This window comes from Eulemur rufifrons, chromosome 26, assembly GCF_041146395.1.
Source record: "Eulemur rufifrons isolate Redbay chromosome 26, OSU_ERuf_1, whole genome shotgun sequence".
In the NCBI taxonomy this organism is placed as follows: domain Eukaryota; kingdom Metazoa; phylum Chordata; class Mammalia; order Primates; family Lemuridae; genus Eulemur; species Eulemur rufifrons.
In genome coordinates, this window is record NC_091008.1 from 378857 (window position 1) to 399875 (window position 21019).

A 21019-nucleotide genomic window follows, 5' to 3' on the forward strand; every position below is an offset into this window, starting at 1 on the left:
ATGGTGAGTGTCTGCGTATCGAAATATATCTAAATATATAGACCAGGTACAGTAAAAATGTGGTATTATCATCTCATGGGGCCACTGTTGTGCGTGTGGTCCGCTATTGGCTGAGTCACTGCCGTGTGGCCAAGGCTGTTGGGTTATATTTGAGTTATTTGGGTGGTTTCTGTGAGGAGGCGAAGGCCTGACATATGTGTAGGTAGGGCTGAGAGGGGTGGACTCAGGAAATCAGGAAAGGTTGGAGGAAAACTGGAGGAGAGAGCTACACACAGAGAGTCTCTGCCTGTGTGTGTATTAGTCAGGGTGTTTAGAGGAATAGGACCAAAAGTATTTTATATGTATCTTTGTTGAGCGCGCGTGTGTGTGTGTGTGTGTGTGTGTATGTGTGTGTATATATATTCAAATAGATTTATTTCAAGGTATTGTTTCACACTTTTGTGGAGGAGACAAGTATGAAACCTTAAGGGCAGGCCTGCAGGCTGGAATCTCTGCAGTCGTGAGGCAGAATTTCTTCTCCAGAAGGCCTCAGTTTTTCCTTTTGATTAGGGCTGGGGACAATTGGATGAGGGCCACACACCTATGGAGGAGGATCTCCTTTACCTAAAGTCAGCTGATGGTAGATGAGGATTATCTTGAACGCTCCCATACACGACTTCTGGGTTTTTTAATTGGTCCAATCCCTTTGAAAACCATCTAGCATTAATAGTTCGAGCTGAATATAATAAGCCCAAGATATGACTCAGCAAGTCCATGAGGCAAATAGTGAATAGAAATGTGTATGTTACTAAAAGACTTGCATGAGAATTTTTATAGCAGCACTATCACAAGTTATCCCAAGCTAAAAATAACTCGAATTTCTTTCTACTAGTAAATAGACAAATGTATTTTGGAATATTCATAGAGTATTGTGTAACTATTATGATAATGAATGTATCGCTACTATGCTTAGCAATATGAATGAATCTAAGCAACAGCCTTGAGGGAAAGAAGCTGGGGACAAAGAAATATAATTATGTGATTCTGTTTTATCTAAAGTTCAAATGCAGCGTAAAGTTAATCTATAGAATTATAAATCAGGACTGTAGTTACCTCATCGTGAGGGTAGTGATTAGAAGTGGGGACCTGGGAAGATTCTGGGGTGCTGTTTCTTGATCTGTGTGTATGGGTGTGTTTACTTCGTGAGGGATCGTTGAGCTGTGTGCTTGATGTTTCCGCACTTAAGTGATGGTGTTACACTTCAATGAAAATTTACTTGAAACAACCGAACACTGGGATGAAAATCCCAGGCCATGGAGTCTAGGGAGGGATTTGGTGGCCCTGAAGTTGGGCCTTCGCGATGGAGTTGTGCGAAGTGGTTGGCTCGCCTTGTGTGTTGGAAGCGACACACATCCGTGGAGCTTGCTGTTGGAGTGTGTGCTGAAAGAGAAGAGTCGGGAATGACTTTACGCAGTTGGCTTGAGCCACATGGGTGGAGTGGAAGATGGCGGCATATCCCAGGCAGGGCGGTCAGAGAGTACGAATGGGAGGGTTGGCAGCGTGGGTGGACGCTATTGTGAACTTCTGAAGAAAGGGCATAGTCTTATTACTGCTTTATTATTATCTTTGTTCCCCAGGTCTTGGCTCAGTGTCTAGAACATAACTGTAATTGAATAAAAGTTCATTTCCCATTCAACATTCAATAAATCATTCAGATGCAATAAATGGATTGAATAATCATAAATTATTTTTACCATTGGCATTCTTAGAAAATATGTAACTTAAAGGTTAAAAAAACAACTTGATGACTCCTTTAGTGTTTTACTTGGGTTTTGCCTACTTTGTAGACATTTTTTTTCTTTTTCATGAAGACGGTGCTTTCACTGAAATACAGTTTTTAAAGGAGCTGATTGGTTAGACATGAGACTAGACATCTTGTTTATATGTTTTTCTCTTTGTTTGTCGTTATTTTGTGATTACAGCTGTTATGTTGCTGAGAACTTGATTCAGTACCAGGTTTCCAGTGTGTTTCAGTTTTTGGAAAAAATGTTTTCAATTGTTTAAAAGCTTTTATTTTTCTTTATTGTTTATGGGAGTCCTTTTAGGTGTTTGGAACAAAGAAATCTCTCCACCAAATGTTTTTCTTTTGCAGATGATAACATTTTGTTTCAGGTTCCAAATGGAATCAATTAGTGTAGACATTTGTGGGAAAATACCACCTATGAAGCCTTATAGGATGCTGGGACTCCTAAAACAAACGTCACAGTATATTTCCGTTGACACTAGCCCTCTAGTTGGGGTAAATGCAAAGCGACCGGATGTTTTGTGTTTTCTGAAAGTTCTGTGTTGGTTTTGTGGCGCCTACCTAAGTCAGTCGGCCAACTTGTGGCCATTGAGCCAAACTTGAGGTCTGATAAGAAGAATGCTAGGAGTTTGTGGCCAAGTAGTGCTCTTAAGAAGAGAGAGAAAAAAACAACTTCTGTATCGTTAGAGTACTTGTGCACCATTTTGTGGTTCTGATCACTATTTATAGCACCACAGGCATTTTATGAAATAGATGAATTTTGTTGCAAATAACAGCAACTCCAACTTGCTTAAATAATGAGGACAGATGTTATGTCAAGTGAGAGAAATCCAGTAATCGAGCAGGCTTCAGGGATGCTGTCACCCAAGTTCTTCCCACTTCCAAGGTGGCTGAGTCCTCAAGCTGTTGGCAAGTATCAGGCAGATTTCAGACAAGATAGTGTCTATAAGGAAAAAGGATATCTTTTCAAAAATCCTTTTCCCCTGGTAGAGCTCCCGTAAAATGTCAGAGGTGGGTAACATGTCCGTTCTTACACTGGCAAAGGGAATAGGATAGCTCTTCCTTGGTCAGGAATAACCTGGAGCTGGTGTAGGTCGCCATTTTCTCAGAGCTCAAAGAAGGGTGGACATAGGAACAGATCTAGCGTCCTTTGATGAGGGAGGACGGTCAGGGAGGATACTGAGAAGCACTGTCCCCATGGGAGTGACCACATTTGTTACTTCTTCATTCAACAAGTGTGTCAGGAATGCTTGCTCGGTCCCAGATAGGAGATGTTAGGTGCTGGGTTTGTTTACTTAGATCAAAAGATACCTGGCAGAGAAGGTGAAACTTAATGGCTGATAATGAGTCTAATATTTGTGTCGTTCATTATTTCCATGATATGCAGATGTTTTGATTGGGAACATAGAAAGCGCACTTAATGAAAGTGTTTTTGGTTATAAGAGCTATTCAAAGAACAGTGCTTTTATGTAATTTTAGAGGTTGGAGGAAGTGTTTCAAGTGGAGAGAGTGTAAATAAGGGTAGGAAGAGTGTAAATTAAGGGGGATGCTTATATCAACCAGGTGGTTATGTTTTCAAAACATTTATTTTTAATTACATGTCACCCATGATGTAAAAAATTAAAGCAATGCATATGAAGATGAAGTCCCACATGTTTTTTCTGTGTATCCACTCTTGCTAATATTTTTGTGTATATTTCTAAGCCTCTATAGGACCAACAATTATGAGTTTCTTAAAGTAAATCTTATTTCAGTATGTGTACTAGTAAACATTGCTTATCTGATACGTGGTCACTGAGAGCCTTGTTTTCTTCACTAATAGTTTAGGCATGAATTCAGCAGGCATTTGTGAATTATTTTTAATAGAAGCTTTATTGAGATACAATTTACATACCATAAAGTTTACCCTTTTAAATGTATAATTTGGTAGTTTTCAGTATATTCATAGAGTGTGCAACCATCACCACTCTCTAATTTTAGAATATTTTCATCTCCCCAGAAAGAAACCCTGTACCCTTTAGCGGTTATTTTTGACTATTTTATGTACCCATTAATATTTTGTGCAAAATTTCATTTGAAGAGTCATGTTTCTCTAAGAAATCTTCTAAACACATTAAATCCTTACATTAAAAATTCAGCTAACTTCTTAGGATCAGTTTCAGAGAATGTATTTCAGATCCTTAGAATTCCAGGAGATGGATGTGTGCATTTTTGGAAGTAAAACCATTAGCAGTGCAGGAAATTTTAATGGGTATAGGTTATCAGTTTTAGTATTTATTGAATAAATGAAAATAAAAGAGTGTCATTAAATTAGTGGTAATCAGGGTCCCTATGTTTTTAGATTTCTAATTGTTGTGTGCTAGAAAAAGAAGACATTTGGCAAAAGAAAAGAAAACCAGCTTTAAGAAAGTGCAGTGCTGAGGTGATTAGACTGATTTTTGTTACACTTTCGAACTCTATCCTACTTCATGATTTTACTTGGTTTGCATCGAGAGCTACAAAGTGAGGGACAAAGGAGGAAAATTTAAGTAACGTATTTGCAGTCAAACCTTTTTTTCTAGAATAACACTTTATAAAACCCCATTTAACCTTAAGTGTACGAATGGCCACTGCCCAAGATGGCGGCCACTGGCTCTGCATGGCTGTTGAGCCCTTGAAATCCAGACCGAATTTTCGATTTTATTTTAGTTTTAAAAACTGAAGCAGTATCTAATATCTTTTCAATAAACAGCTTTATTCTTGGATAGGACTACATTTTACTTTTCTGTCACATTTTGTGAAATACTATCTTGTAGGGTACCAGGCATGTGGGTTGTTTTTAGTATTACACAGAAACATATCACTGATTTAATGGATGTCAGTGGAATAATTCCAATAATTTTTGAAAATCAATAAAATAATTTTCCCTACATGTTGATGTAACATATTTAAGATGTTTGTTTAAACATTTTATGCAGACAGCATGATTTACAATAATACTTTCGTAGATTCTAATTTGCAATTATATAGAACTCTTGTTATGCGTGTATTTACATATATGTAGTATGTTTTGCATATATGTGTTAGAAAATGGATACTTTAATTACTATATCGTTACATAGCTTTCTAGTATAAAAACTTTATGGAAAAAATTATATAAAGAAAGTGATTAAGTGGAGAATTAAATGGAAATACAGAAGCTAGTACCAGAACAATAAAGGACAAAGTGAATATAGGAGGTTTGCCACAAATGGCACAGTAATGCCGTTTGTATTTTCTATGGTAAAGTAAAAGAAAGTTTTTTTTGGATAAAATAATAAAGGTAACAGTGTGAAAGATATTTTCAGCTATTTGCTGAAGTCAATTTGATAACAAGTTTCCTCTCAATATTCAGAAAAGAATGCATGAAATAGATCTCCTGAAATCATCCAGTACAATAAAATTTTTTCAGTTATTTTTAATAATTTTGAAAAGAAAATGTTTTACAAAAGATGTAGTGCATGAAGTCACCTCTATAGAGAGAAGGTTGCAATTGTGATTTATCTCCTGAACAATTGCGATTGCAACACATACATTAAAATACACGTACAGAGAGAAATAATTCTGGCTAGAGAACAGCTGTATTTCTGAGAGTGGGTTGCAGTTGTAAGTCATCTGTATATTTGCCAGGTGACATACGAGGCCCTATTTGTACGCATGTCTGAAGGAAGCGTGCGTGCTAATCCAGCATGGAACACCTGTCGATAGAAAAGGTATCTAAGTATGAAAAAATACCCTCGATGTGTTCAGCACGGCTTATCCTGCCTTCAGGTGTAAACGCAGGGCCTTGTGTGTTGCAGGTGCGTGGGAGCCAGGGGGAGGTTCTGTACATCCTGGACGCCACCAACCCGCGGCACTCCAACTGGCTCCGCTTCGTGCACGAGGCGCCATCCCAGGAGCAGAAGAACTTGGCTGCCATTCAGGTGAGCTCGTCTGCTGCTCGTTGGTCCTGTGCACTGTTGGGGGCAATGAATGAATGTATGACGCTGCTGCCTGTTTTAGGTTTATTTCCCCGTGACCTGCTTCAAATAACAGTCACTGCCTGGTAGAAGCAGAGACGTCCCCTCTAGTTAGCGTGTGCAGGAGAGGGCGGGCCAGGTCGCTCGCTTCACGGGAATTCTTGAGGGAATGGATTATGTAGTCTGTCGCCGACCTTGGCAGATCTTGTTTTTCAAGCACTTTTATTTCATTCTGGGAATGTTTCTTGATAGTACTTTTGGTTTGGAAGTTTATTTGGTTCTTAGTGCTATGCTCTGTGTGTTATGGTGTTAGGGTTTTTCAGAGAAATAGAACCCATAGGGGAGATACATATACGCATATGTGTATGTGTGTGTGTATGTAACATATATATGTAATAATAATATTTATGCAACAAGTATATAAAATCGGCTCCCATGATCATGGTGGCCAGCAAGGCCCGAATCGACAGGGCTGATGCACCAGTTTAAGTCCGGAGCCCTGAAGGGCAGGAAGAGCCAGGGTCCCAGTTCTAAGGCTGCCAGGCAGCGTGACTCTCTCCTACTTGAAGGTGGGTCAGCCCTTTGTCCTGTTCTGGCCTTTAATATACTGGATGCCGCCCACCTACATGACGGAGGGGGATGTAGTTTATTCCATCCCCCAGATTTAGATGTTAATCTCATCCAGAACACTGTTACAGAAGTACCCGGCGTAACGTTAGACCCACTGTCTGGCACCGTGTTGCCCAGGCGGGGTGACTGGGGGGAGCCGTGTTTTATCGAGTCCTGTTTGCCTGTGTCCTGCCGCACAGAACACCAGGCTCTCATGCAGACCATGGTTGAGCTTAGGTGGTCCTTCAGTGTAACTTAAGAAGAGAAAAAGATCCAGTTTTCAGAGTGACCCATTAATTAAAATGCATTGATCAGATGACTAAGAGCATAAGGGAACATTGAGTTCTGGCAAAGAATTTACTGATCAAATGAGAAAGCTCAGCCTTTTGAATCCTAAATTGCAGAACAGGGAGTCAAGCTGTGGTTGGCAGAAGCAAGAAGGGAAGGGAAAAGAGTGAGGAACTAACAGTGCTGGATTATCTACCATAGATCCTGTTCTAGAAGCTTCATAAGCATCTGGTCGTTTATTTGTAGACATTCTTATAGTTTGATAATTTGTTGAGGATTGCACTGATTTCATTCAATTCTGAGTATAAAATCAGTGGCACGAGGGACAATCACAAGCACACTGTTAGCAGTAGGGATCTGTGCTGGCTCCCTGGAGGTGACACCTCTGGTATTTGAACAGTAGCTAGAGTTGCAGACTGCTGAGGGTTCGCAGCCACATCTGAACGAGGGCAGACAGCGTAATAGTTGGGTCACATGGCTGAAAGAAACGTCAGCCTTCTAATCGGCTGTAATGGTCTCCTGAGGATTGCATTCCAGAAACACTGAGTCGGCAAGAGAAAATCATGTTTCCTGCATGACATTATGAATCTCTGGCATTCCAAATTGCATCTGAAATTTGGGGTATTCAGGAAATTTTTTATTTGATCCGTATGTCCCAGGAGTGGAATAAATGAGAAACGTTTGTGGCCATGTGGCTCGCTTGGTGGAAAATGTCAATACTTGGTCCAACTTTTCTGAACGAGGGATTACAAAGTTGAGGTCTGCTTTGGCAGAGGATCGAAACTCCTTCTTGAAGACTTGATTACATTTCTAGTTTTGCAATTCATTTGATTTTGTAAAATTTGCTTTGGAAATGATTTAAGTATCTGGATTGTCGAAGAAGGATCTAGTAAGCAAACAGTTTTTCCCACATGCACACTTTTCAGAATAATCATTTGAACGGTACATTCAGAATTCTGAAAAGTTTCCAGCTACGACTGGAAAATTCTGAATGTGAAAGATATAGCTTAAAATGAATCCAAACATTCTTAAGCTCCATAAGAAAGGAGTGATTCTTATTAAATGTTAATTTTGTCACACTAATAGAAAAAAATGTATGTATAGTATTTGAAAAAATATTTGAACTAATTAGTGTTTTGCAGGCTTTTAAAAATTTCTGATCTTTTGGGAGACAACTATTTGTTAAAATCAGTATTACACTATTTAGAGTTGAAATTATGAATGACTTGAAAATTTCAGAGATGAGAGTGGTAAGAACATTTTTCCCAGACATGTCTTCCCTGGGACTGTTTGCCATATGTTATCAACATAAGTGAAAAGGTGGTTTGATATTCTAAGAAAAAGCAGCATCTGGGAAAATGGGCCCTGGTCAACATGACGAAGGGTGTGGGGAAGTGGGGATGGTCCTAAGGAGCTGAGAAGGGCTGGGCACTGAGGTGGTGGGCACAGCTCAGCTCTCGTTCCGCTGTTGCTTAGGTTCTCCGTTCCCGGGAGAGGTTTCATCACAGACGACGGTCTCCCATCTCCACCTCCCTTGGTGACGGTTGAAGTTGGTTTATCCTGGGATTTTCTCTGGCAACACATGAAATTCTAGTATGAAAGAGCCAGAAGGTCAGACATGGATCTCTAAAGAGAGAAGCAACTTTGATGTTTTTAAAGTACACATAGGACTTTTACATTGTCACCAAGCCACCAAGATCCACAGGCTCATCAGAGTGTTGATGCAGAGTTCAAATAGCAACAGAACCTATCAAGCAACCAAACAACCAACAAAAATAGCAAAAAGATTTTATCACTTACACACAAAATTAGTTTCTTCTGGTTCTCTATTTCTGTTTCTTATCAGATTTATGTAAACGGTATTTCCACAATATTTCCTAGAATCTACCTGTTACAAAATAGTCAGGTACAACTGTCTAGTAATTTTCTTCAATAACAATGTAAAAATATCAGTTAAATAACTTGCAGATCTGTCTTTGAATGGGTTGTCTTCCAGGAAGGTACATAATTGTCTTTCATTAAGGTAAAATTTTAAACTAAAGTAAAATTGCAAGCAGTTGGTCCTGTGAGGTTGTAAATACCAGCTCTGCTGTGGGCATATGTAGGGGAGTTTCATTACTTCTTAATTTATGATTTTCATTCGGGTTGTAGCTTATGGGCAGGGAAAGTAGGTATTTATAGAAACATTCATAAGTCATGTACAGTGATAAAATTGAAATACATGTTAATCCTTAATGATGATGGCAGCTAGCACAGAATGCTTGCTACGTGCTAGCAAACAATTATATTTATTAATTTAATATTTACTGTGACCCTATGAAGAAGGTGTTACAGTTTTATCTCCCTTTGTCAGATAGGGGTACTGACACTCGAGAGAGTTCTAAGTAACGTGCCTGAGACCAACAGCCAGGGAGTCATTTGGTTGGATTTCAGTCCAGGTCATCTGTCTTCATTGTCCTCTCTCTTAACCCCTGTGTTCTCATACCTTATAGTAGGGGGTGTGGCCACATCTGGCTGACAGAATGGACCCCCTCCTAGTGGCCAAGGGGACATCCTTAAACTAAACTGCCTGCCAGGAGGAGGGAGGTCAGACCTGCCTCATCACGCCCCCTCCCTTCTTGGGGACATCTTTGTAACCCACTAACAGGCCTAAGGGTATGCAAGATACACCTGCAGGTCCTCAGTTTACACAACAGGTGTATGTCCTCTGGCTTGTCTCTGATTGACAGCTCCTTATCTTAAAACACTCCGAGCCTTCAGACAAAGCTTCATGTCTTTAGCCAATTACAAGTCAAAGGATCCTCAAACCCACCTGTAACCTGTAAGCCCCCCTCCATTCGAGATGTCCCCCCTTTTCAGGCCAAACCAATGTAGCCTCCCACGTATTGATTTATGACTTTACCTGTAACCCCCGTCTCCCTGCAATGTGTAAAACCAAACTGACCCAGCCACAGCCAGTCCACTTGCTCAAGGCTTCCTGGGTGTGGCTCCGGGTCGTGGTCCTCCAATTTGGCTCAGAATAAACCTCCTTAAAATTATTTTACAGACTTTGGCTTCTTTTCCATCGACAGTGATGACTGCATCAACAATTTGATGCACACCTTTCCAGTTTCCACGAGCATTCTGTGTGTGTACACACATGCACACCTGTACGTCCGTGACACGTGACTCTTCCTCCCTCTCTGGCCTCCTCCCCGCTGCGCCCCCCTCCCTCTCTGCAGCCCACGTCTGGGTCCTGCCAGAGGAGAGAAGACTTTGAGTTTCACTCACAGGTGGAGCGTGTTTGCCCAGCAGGAAGGTTCAGTAAATCCCCGGCTGTGGTTTGCTTCCCTTTTTCCTCCACGGTCCAGCCAGGAAGGTTCCTGGAACAAACCCTCAGCGATGGAAGGAAAGCGAGGCTGGAGCTTTGTCCCGGGCCGGCCAGCCTGGCAGCTTCAGCCCCGGCTTCCCCGGGGATTGGCCCCAGGCCAGGGGGGCTTTCTGCGCCGGTTGATTCCGAGTGTGAAGTTTGTCTGGGGTTTCCTCGGAAAGGTGGTTCTTCGCAGCTTTCCCCCTCCGTGCCTGAGGCTGGCTGAGGTTCCCTCTGCATTGGGCATCTCTCATTTCAGCCATGTCCTCTGCGATCTTCTAACAAGTTTTGATATGTTGAAGGTGGACCTGGTGTTTTTGTTTTTTTTTCCCCCTTCTCCTCTCTCATTTCAGCGGTGTTTAGGAGGCCAGAGTTTAGGTGCCAGCTCAGTCAACACCTTGGACTCGCCGGATGTCTAGTCTTTTCTTCTATTTCTGATTTAGCTTTTTGTACATTCTTTCAGGGAAAAAATTTGTTTGCAGTTCCTCTGAAACGTGAAAATTTGTTTTTTCTTTCAGTTTTGCATTTAATGTAAATCATAGTAAAATCATTGCTGTCTCATCGCTTTCTGTCTGGATGTAGAAATGCCACCGTTGCCTGACAGACTGCATTTATAGGCCTCCCCAAGGGGTTATTTGCATAAGGCCAATTCATGATGCAAAATTTACTTAAAAATTTGACATAATTATCCATATTTCACGTGTGTGTATATATAAGTGCCACTATCTTCTTAGAATATATATTTATATTTTATTTGCCAGGTGACAATATTGTCACTCTCCTTTTTTCAGCATCCACATCAATTGGAGATATAAAAAAAGTGTCATAGTGATTTTTCTTGGGCACATGGTCCTGAGTGTGTCTTAAAACGATTTCTTAATCACTCTCAGAAACAAATGAATGGTTCAGCTTTTTAAAACATTGTGTTTCAGGAAGGGGAAAACATTTTCTATTTGGCAGTTGAAGACATAGAAACGGACACAGAACTCCTGATCGGCTACCTGGACAGCGACAGGGAGGCCGATGAGGAGGAGCAGCACATCGTGACAGTCCTCACGGAAGGGGAAGCTGAGGATTCTGAATCCGCCGCCGGCAGAAAAGGTACCGCACCTTCCACGGGGACCTGAGAGCACAGGGTGCAGACGCAGCGTGGTTTGCGCTGGGGTTGGATCCTAGTTGCATTGTGATACGGTCTGACAGCAAGTTTCTGTCCAAACTACTCTCAGGGTTCCCGGCTGTGGGCTCGTCTGTCTCACAGCAGGGAAAGCACGCTGGGGACGGGGACGGGGACGGAGGTGCCCCGTGGAACTGCCAGGGTCAGGGGTGCGGCGTTGTTGAGGCAGCCCCTGGCTGTCCCTGCTCTCACGTCGGGACAGCCAGCAGTGCGGAGTTCTGTCCTCTTGCCGTCGCTCCACCTCTTGCCCGTCTGGAAACACCGGGCCAGTCGCTCCTTCCCCGGGTCGTGACCTTCTCTGCACCTGGGAGGAGGTGAGGGCAGGTGACAGGAAGGCCCTGCAGGGTCTGAGGGCGATGGTCCCTGGAGGCGGGATCTGGGTTGGTCTCTCGTTTGAAATCTTTGGGGAATCCGGGGCTTCCGGGCATCTCTTCCTATTCTTAGCATAGGCCTGTGGGGTGGCCGGGTTTCCCTAGTGTGATGACCGAAACTAGGGACCGTAGTCAGGGCTCACTAAATCAGTCCTGCAGCCCAGGAGACAGATGTCACTCGCTTGTCCGCATCCGGGGAACAATCAGTTATTGGGCCTCATTTCTGTGATGCTGTTTTACTCCTGCGGGAAGTTGGGGGGTAGATGAACGATGTTCTGGGTATTCACATTTGGTAACGGGCTGTATCTTAGTCCAACTGGGCGATGAGCACAAGATACCTCAGGCTGGGTTCTCTGTAAGCAACAGAAATTTATCGCTCGTGGTCTTGGAGCCTGAGAAGGCCGAGATCAAGGTGCCAGCAGATCTGTCTGGGGAGGGCCCGTCGCTCTTTAGGTGTCACTTTCTAGTGGTGTCCTCGTGGGAAAGAAGGGGCATACGAGCTCCCTCTTTATAAGGGCACCAATCCCACCCACGAGGGCAGAGCACTCATAACCCAGCCCCTCCTAAAGGCCCAGCTCTTAATACTGTTCCACTGGAATTTAGGTTTCAGCATATGAATTTTGGGGATACATGAACTTTAAACCATAGCAGGCTGGTGCTTACTATGTAGCATTTTTCCATTCTGTGTAGCATAAGCCACTTGAAGTGGCCCTGGTTTCATTAGTCACAGTGGTAGTAACGCTTTTCATATGAGTTTTCTATTCTAACCGTACGTCATCAGCTGAGTGTGAACCGAAATAAAACCTTAAGGCTCACCCCCCACCACCCTGACTGAATGGACCCCCTCGTGGCCAAGGGGACATCCTTAAACAATCCTGCCAGGAGGAGGGAGGTCAGACCTGCCTCATCACGCCCCCTCCCTTCTTGGGGACACCTTTGTAACCCACTAACAGGCCTAAGGGTGTGCAAGACGGACCTGCAGCTCCACAGGACAACAAATGTACGTCCTGTGGCTTGTCTCTGATTGACAGCTCCTTGTGTTAAAACATTGCAAGCCTTTAGACAAAGCTTCATGTCTTTAGCCAATTACAAGTCAAAGAATCTTTAAACCCACCTGTAATCTGTAAGCCCCACCCCCTCCCGCTTAGAGATGTCCCACCTTTTCGGGCCAAACCAATGTAGCCTCCCACGTATTGATTTATGACTTTACCCGTAACCCCTGTCTCCCTGCAATGTATGAAATCAAACTGTGACCCAGCCACAGCCAGTCCACTTGCTCAAGGCTTCTAGGGCGTGGCTCCGGGTCACAGTCCTCCAATTTGGCTCAGAATAAACCTCTTTAAATTATTTTACGGAGTTTGGCTTTTGTTTCATTAACATGAGACAGTATGAACATTCTCTCGCCATTGCCAGCTTGTGCTTCTGTTTCTTTATTTTAGTTGAATTATTTAAGAGGAAGGTAAGGACGGGCTTATGGTCTGTGCTGGTTTTCAAGTATGCGTTATGCTGTTTGGAATATCAGATTCCAGGTGATGGGAATTATTTCTGTATTCTGTGTTTTCTTCGTTGTAGCATTTGTTTTTATGTTACCCTCAGGGCTAGTTATTATGTCCATTATTTTGATTTAAAAATAAGTCTTCTACTTATCTATTACTGACCTACTTTCTGTTTTAGTTATCAAAATACCAGTTTTCATTATCCTTATAAAAAAAATCAACAGAAACCGAAACAAATTTTTTTAAATGTACAGACGAAGTACTTTGCTGCTATTTTGATTTTAGAATTTTTAGTGTCTTGTTTAGAAAAGCAGAGACTAAACAAAAACTCGGCAAAAGAAGCAAAAGAGCCACCCAAATGTCTAACACTGGAGAGTTTAGTTAAATAAATTATGGCACTTTAAGTGTAAATAAAAAACAAAAAAACCCAAAACATTTGACTTGAAAAGACAATAAATGAGAAAAAAAGAGCAACATGTAAAATTGCATATTAAGTATGATCATACATGTACCTGTTCCTAGATTGCATAAAATGTATATGCCCTAAAGATAAGTCAGGCTTGGAAATACGTTATAGCACTTGTCTCTTAAAGATGGGATTAGTGGTGTTTTTAATTTTGTTCATATTTTCTGTATTTTCTAAATGTAATTTTATTTGATAATTAGAAAAAAATACGTGTAATTTACGTAGCATTCTGATAAATTCAGGCAGAATTGCATCAGTCCACATGGGACGGTAGAGTCTCACTCACTATACCTATTGTAACCAATGTTTTTATGACCCTGATTTTTTTTCCAATTCTATGTGGGTTTCTCCTTGATAATTCAACGTAGTATGGCTCGGTTGGATTTTTTTCCCCTTGTGAAAGGATAAGGTGAGCTAAAAATGACCCATTGCAGGGAAAACTTCTGTTTTGTAATTTAACATTTGTAAGAACTGTGGGAAGTTAACATTATAGGAATAGGTTACATATTGAGTTTGATTTTGGATTCATTTGGTGAAAACACATATAAAAATATTTAAACAATAATGTATTTCTCTCCAGTAACACTTCCTGTTTTCTGGACAGTACCATTAATATTCACAGAGATAGTAAGAATTTATGTATATGGTACCATGAGGCACGTTAATTTTGATTTTTAAAATGGGAGTGAAACCGAGCCGTTCCTGGCTGTGAGCAAACGCTTTTCCCCACGACCTGCAGGTCACCCTGGTGGGGGAGAGGATTGTGCCTGCCCCCACTGCGAGTCGAGCTTTGCCAGCAAGGACATCCTCGCCGAGCACCTGCAGACGCTGCACCAGAAGCCCACGGAGGAGAAGGAATTCAAGTGCAAGAACTGTGGGAAGAAATTCCCCGTTAAGCAGGCCTTGCAAAGACAGTGCGTATATTAAAGAACGTCTGTAAAGTTATAAGCTAACACTTTATTAAACTACTTCATTTGGCTTGACTTAGAGTTTCTAACCCACGTGTGTGTGTGCACATGTTTGTGTGTTTGAGTGACAGAGAAATTAAGCCTTTTCCATTGTCATTGTCCTTAACTCGTGTATGTTGATGTTGGAAATATTCCGGTCATCAATTCTAACAAGTCCATATTGTTTGTGCTAATTCATCTTTGTCCATTTAATAGCTTGCCATCAAATATCAAGCTTACTGGTTTAATCTGAAATTCAGATGTACTTAATTTAGCTAATCCTTTGGGGTGACAGATCAAGTTTTAGTTGTCTATGTTTTCTATTCCCTCTGGAATCAGTTAAAGAAAAGCTCAAGAAATGGAGAGAGTTCAGAGTATAAAGAATTGGTGGACATTCTGGGAAGCACTGTGTGGTTGACAGCCACTTTGGAGGAATGATGAAAGATGAGTAGGTACAGGATGTGACAACACGTGGAGTTAATGATCCCAGCCATTGCTCTGTGCCTTTATTATTTTAATAATTTATAATTTACAACATAAGATTTATCATTTTATTTAAATATTTTATAGGATCACCAATTATTAAATGTGAGAAAGTGGGTACATGTGTTTGTAACATGTTTTTATTTTACTAACTACAGGTTTTTTATTTTAATTAGATAATTGAATTTAAGTAGTTTAAAAGCATGTTTGCATATTCAATGCCACTGTAGGCTGTCATTTTTTTGAAACCAATTAATTCCAATATGAAATTCATATAAGTGACATGATCCCACACCATCAATATACTTCTTTCTCTCCTCTCTTGCATTCCCTTCCCTTCATTTACTTTTTCTCCAAACTTCTATTTTTAAGAGAATGTCACTTTACATATGAGCAAGAAATCTTTAACATAGTTTTAATGTTACATTTTTTGTTTCATTAAAGTAAAATTTGAAATATGCTATATTTCATATTAAGATTATTTCCATATATTATATGCATCAGCTTTTACTTATAAAATTTGAGTTGAAAAATTTCTGCTCAAAACTTCAGCTTAATGTTTAAAACATCAAAACTTTATATAATAGCAAGAGATGACATATTTAGAGATTCTTTTACAGGTTCTTAAAAAAACAAGGGCTTTATACTTTTAAAGAGTCTTTAAATTGCATTCTAGTCAGCTTTTGTTGCAATTAGTATCATATATTTATACAAAAGTTACCCTTGCCAAGCTGGGACTTAAAGTGCTAAAATTTTTAAAAGGCAAAAAAGACAGAATGAAAAAGGGGATTATGAATATGACTTTATTCAAAGTTGGCGTATTTTTATACATTTTGGTCTCATATTTCCAGTTTTTGTTTCTCTTTTTTCCCTATTTCCCCTTAGTGTTCTTCAGTGCACAGCGAAAAGCAGTCTGAAGAATTCCTCGCGAGGTTTTCAGTGCTCTGTTTGCAATTCCTCCTTCAGCTCAGCATTGAGGTTTTGTGTCTGAGTTCTCAGATGACTGTCGTATGGCTGTGGGTCACTGTTTGCATGCGGCCTCCGTGCTTGTTAGCAGTTCCGTGTCCCATGGCTTCAGAACGTAAATGCTTTTCCTCTTGCCCGCAGAGGTAATGCATGGAATGGTCCCGAGACTCCACAGGGAGCATGTGTTACCAAAGCTTGCTGTGAAGTTTGACTTCCCTAGGTACGTCTTGGCCATTGCCTCTCCCTGTCCCCTTGCTGGTTGTCTTGTAGCTTGGAGCAGCATCAGGGGACGTGCCGGGGCGACGCCAGGTTCGTGTGCAAGGCCGGCAGCTGTGGGAAGAGGCTGAAGAGCAAGGATGCCCTGAAAAGGCACCAGGAAAACGTCCACACTGGTGAGGAGTCATGGGGGTGTCATTATTCAAGGGGCTTCCTTTCCCCGGGCCGTGGTGATCTGTGTTTGATTCTCACTCCCGGGGAGAGAGCTGGCTTTTCCATTGTGTTTCACACAGATGTGTGGCTCCCGCCGTGGGTTTTTTCTTTCGCAGAAAACTCTTTCTTAGGTTGATTTCAGCAGCATTTGTCATTTTTCCCCTCTCTGAACTAGTCATAACTATAGACCTTCGCTCGAGTCTAGTTGTGCTTGGTGTAGCTAGATAGACTTTGTCAGGTGCATTAAGAATTAATATTTTTTGAACAACAATTTTAATGTTTTAGCATATGAAATTTATTTTATAAATTAAGGTTGATGATTGTAGATACATTTTGAAACTACTAAGTGACACCCTTCTGCCTTAATATTTTTACACTAAAATCTGATTTATTTTTTTTTAATGCTTAAAGTTCTCCTATATTAAAGAAAATCCTTAACTACATTTCGACACAGACATTTGAATGCATTTGGGTTAATAAACACTGTATGAATTCCTAAACAGTAAAACAAATATAAAATTTGACTGTCACTTGGATGTTACCTGCTCAGGATGGGGTTGGCGGGCAGCGAATGTGCCTGGGTTTAGGGCCGGGACGTGCTTTGCCGAGTGCCTGGGTTTAGGGCCGGGACGGGCTTTGCCGAGTGCCTGGGTTTAGGGCCGGGACGGGCTTTGCCGAGTGCCTGGGTTTAGGGCCGGGACGGGCTTTGCCGAGTGCCTGGGTTTAGGGCCGGGACGGGCTTTGCCGAGTGCCTGGGTTTAGGGCCGGGACGGGCTTTGCCGAGTGCCTGGGTTTAGGGCCGGGACGGGCTTTGCCGAGTGCCTGGGTTTAGGGCCGGGACGGGCTTTGCCGAGTGCCTGGGTTTAGGGCCGGGACGGGCTTTGCCGAGTGCCTGGGTTTAGGGCCGGGACGGGCTTTGCCGAGTGCCTGGGTTTAGGGCCGGGACGGGCTTTGCCGAGTGCCTGGGTTTAGGGCCGGGACGGGCTTTGCCGAGTGCCTGGGTTTAGGGCCGGGACGGGCTTTGCCGAGTGCCTGGGTTTAGGGCCGGGACGTGCTTTGCCGAGTGCCTGCGTTTAGGGCCGGGATGTGCTGAGTTGAAGCGGCAGCTGCGTTGTCAGGGTCGACTGTTTCCTGCCTCAGGCCTCCTGCAAGGAGGTTCGCGGGACTCTGCGTGTTCTGCTGTGCGGGTCCTTTTCTCACGTGTTGACTTCTGCGCTTGGCTCTGGGAAGTGGATGACCTTCCCTATGACTGCAAAAGGCAAGCACAACTTTTTGATAGATTTGCCATCTTTTTTTTTTTTTTTAAATGCCGTTCTGGTTAAAATGCTATTCTTAATTTTCTTCATCTATGTCTGCAATATATTGTAACAGAACTTTCATGTCTGTTTCAAAGTTAACTTTGCTGCACTAAATGAAAAGCCAGCTGTGTTCTGAAACTCTGGAAACTTCTGCATTCTTGCTACAGGGCATGTGGTATTCAGGCTGTGCTGTAAGAACATTTCTTTGACGCTTCTTGTAATTGTCCTTGGATATTATTACACTGTTAACTCATTCTGGAAACTCAGAAATAATTGTAGGAAATAATTCATGAAAGGAAATTTTGTTTTCTTATTTTTCCTATGTTGTGGATTATACCAAATGTGAAATGTTGCCGTATTTTGGCTGAAGGTCACTATGCCATATCTCTTGCTGGAATTGGTACATGGTTTCATTGTCTCATTCATAGTCCCCTTTCTTCCATGAGCTACACAGATGTTTTGGGAAAGAATATTCCTTGTTGGGAATAGCAAGCAAAGCAGTACTCATGTATGTGATTGTAGAATGTTTTGCAATAGAAAAAGGCAAAGATATTCAAGGAAAGAGAAGATCTTGCAGCTTCTACTTGTGATGGCCAATGGTGCTTGTTAGGTGATGAATCAGGAGAGAAGCTGATTTTTTACAATGTGGACCACATTTTTTCCATAGAAACCGTAATATGTGGTAGGTAGGTCCTCAGCCCAGCTCCTGAAACCATCCTTAACTCGCAGTGTGCTGAAACTCGAGTACTTAAGTGAATATGGATTTGGCACAGTTGTGTTGGTTTCCTCCACCACCCTCTACTGCTGTAAGTGACGTCTTCCTGAGTCCTTTGTAAGTTGAATCTGAACGGGCTACAGTGGCTTTGTGGATGCTGTTGTCCTTGAACCTGTGGCAGCTGGGAGGGCGTGAGAATCCTCACTTACTGAGTTAGAGACAGGTCGGGGGAGCTCAGCTCCTCAGCCTACTTCCCATCGTTCTCTCTTGCTCAGATTCTGTGGGTGCCAACAGAGAGACTTCGGATTTAAGGGAGATGATATCTATCTGCATCTTCAGATGAATAAGCATAAGCTTTTCCTGTATTTCTTCTCAGGGGAACTAGGATTTGAGTTCTAGGATGAAGAAGAAAAGGAGGTGTGAGGAGGAGAAAGGTTGAAGAGTGGGGTTGGGGGTTGGATATGTTACCTTTGACCCTGCAGGACGAGGGGTGGCGGGGCACGGGGTTTAAGTGAGAGGGCTGGTGGAGAAATCTGTTCCTTGCTTTACTGTCCTCCTGTGACCCGCCTGGTGGCAGGACAGGGCCTAGTCTTGAGGAGCAGCTGCCCTGAGGGTTGGGGTGGGTGACAAGGCGTTGCTGGTGGGCGGTGGACAATCCCAACCAGCGGGAGCTGGGAAGGAGGGAATGTTCTTTCTCAGTTGGCCCCTCGTGTGTGAAAGACATGTATGGGGAATCGATGCCCAAATACAGGCCACCAGGTCCCATTTTGCTGGAGAGAATTTTCCCCTTTTGTGGCCCCTTGCTTGTCAATCGCTAAGAAAGTTTCTCTTGGCTTTAATATTTAGCACATTAAAAACATGGACATAGGTAGCTCAAATAATAGCACAAAAATTCATATTTTCCATTTTCTACAAATGTGTTTCTCTTTCATAAACATAGTCTTATAATACAGTCAGATCATTTTGTAATGTTGGTTTTACTTGTTTGGGATTTGCTTTAGGATAATGGGGGTGGGGTAGTGCGTGAGTTCAGGTTGGGGCCACCATGGCCATGGATTTGTCATCATGGGCCGGTGACAAGAACCTGGTGGTTCATTGTACTGTGTGCTTTGTGCTTTTTGTATATTTGAAATCAGCCAATTAAAAGTTGGTAAACCATTCTGTGGTTTATTATTGTGGTACAGATGATACTGTTTTTACGTCACTTTAAAAAAATGTTTTATTGACTCTTCATTTCTATAACCACTGTGAAATTTGAAATATGAAATGAGCTATTATAAGCATAATCATTATGTGAGCAGACGAAATTGGGCTGTTTTGATTTGTGTAATATGAATTGTCAATATAATGTTTTACTGTCCTTGATTTTATTTTATTTCTTAACATTAATTTGATGAAGCATCTGCTCATAGATTTTACAAGAGTCTGGTGCTGTGAAAAGCATAATCTATGAATTCCATCTTTAAAAACCTAGCTGATTAAATAAAACATGCTATGGAAATGTAAAAGAAGTAGCAAAATCAATTTATGAATTGATAAATCTAATTTTTTCTTAAACACATTTGGTTAATTTTGATTTGAATTCTTTGTGGATATGTGCTTTTCTCTTTTAATATTATACAGTAATTAGCACATGGAAAAGTGAAAGGCCTGTTTATAAGAGTAGAAAGCAGTCTATGAAATGGAAGATTTCTCAGATTTAAAAAGAAAGGGTTTAAAATACAACTTACTCTTTGAGTTTAGCGGATGTGTCTACAACACTGAATAGTTTAGAATTCTGAATTGTGAAGATTAAATTACGTATCACCTAGAAAAACTGTATCTGTTGCTCCTCTTAATAGTCTCGTTCAAATCATGATGGTATTTTATTTCTATTTTAGGAGATCCTAAGAAAAAGCTCGTATGTTCCGTGTGCAATAAAAGGTGCTCGTCAGCATCAAGCCTACAGGAACATAGAAAGGTCAGTAGACATTGACAGTCATCACAACATGAGATCTTCTGGTCATTTATAGTGTCGGCCATGCAAATTTTTAGTTGATTGTTTTGTGTTAAGACAGAGCTATGTCATTAACTTAAGCACTAATATATTCTAGAATGCAAGGCCAACATGCAGAAAAGTAAACTGCATAAGGATATTTTAAATTGTTTATTGTTATTCAGAGTTAGTGGAACTATTTCTTCACTGTGCAGTGTCAGGTCTAGGTGAGTTCCTCGTTCATAACACCCCAGCTTGGTTTCCAGCTTTGTCAGTTGCTACTTGCTCAGGAAATATAAATCTATGAGGAAACTGTACATTTTTATGTATTTATAATGTGCAGGGCCGTGGCATTTGGCTACTAAAATGAATGCATATTCTAGTTTCGTCTGCAGCAACAAAGATAAGCTGCAGTAGTTTGACAAGCTAAAAATAAAAGTAATATAATATTATGTTATAATAACGTAAAGTTGCCAACATAATGTTTAGTGAACTTGATTTTACTTTCTGCCATTTTTCCCATTAAGGTGATTAAGCATGAACTCATAGATTTGTATGCCCAAGTGTTCACAGAAACAAATGGTCATATTAGGAGGAAATAAAATAACATTTTTAATAAGTATATGTTGCTGTTATTATTTTGATGTGAAAAGTTCATCTGAAAAATAAATGACAGTTATTAACTCTAACAAC

The 21019-nt window shown here is 41.4% G+C and overlaps 1 protein-coding gene across 4 annotated transcripts in view; it reads left to right on the plus strand.

Annotated features, from left to right (window-relative positions):
* PRDM5 (PR/SET domain 5) overlaps positions 1 to 21019 on the plus strand; it is an 80070-nt gene that overhangs the window by 13277 nt on the left and 45774 nt on the right. For 3 of the 4 annotated variants that reach the window (XM_069459086.1, XM_069459088.1, XM_069459087.1), the window contains exons 3-7: positions 5602 to 5724; positions 10939 to 11107; positions 14253 to 14427; positions 16180 to 16301; positions 20232 to 20311. In XM_069459086.1, coding sequence (XP_069315187.1) covers positions 5602 to 5724; positions 10939 to 11107; positions 14253 to 14427; positions 16180 to 16301; positions 20232 to 20311 — 669 coding nt within the window. Of the gene's footprint in view, positions 1 to 5601; positions 5725 to 10938; positions 11108 to 14252; positions 14428 to 15828; positions 15922 to 16179; positions 16302 to 20231; positions 20312 to 21019 lie in introns of all 4 variants that reach the window. The other variant, XM_069459085.1, reaches the window with a different exon arrangement.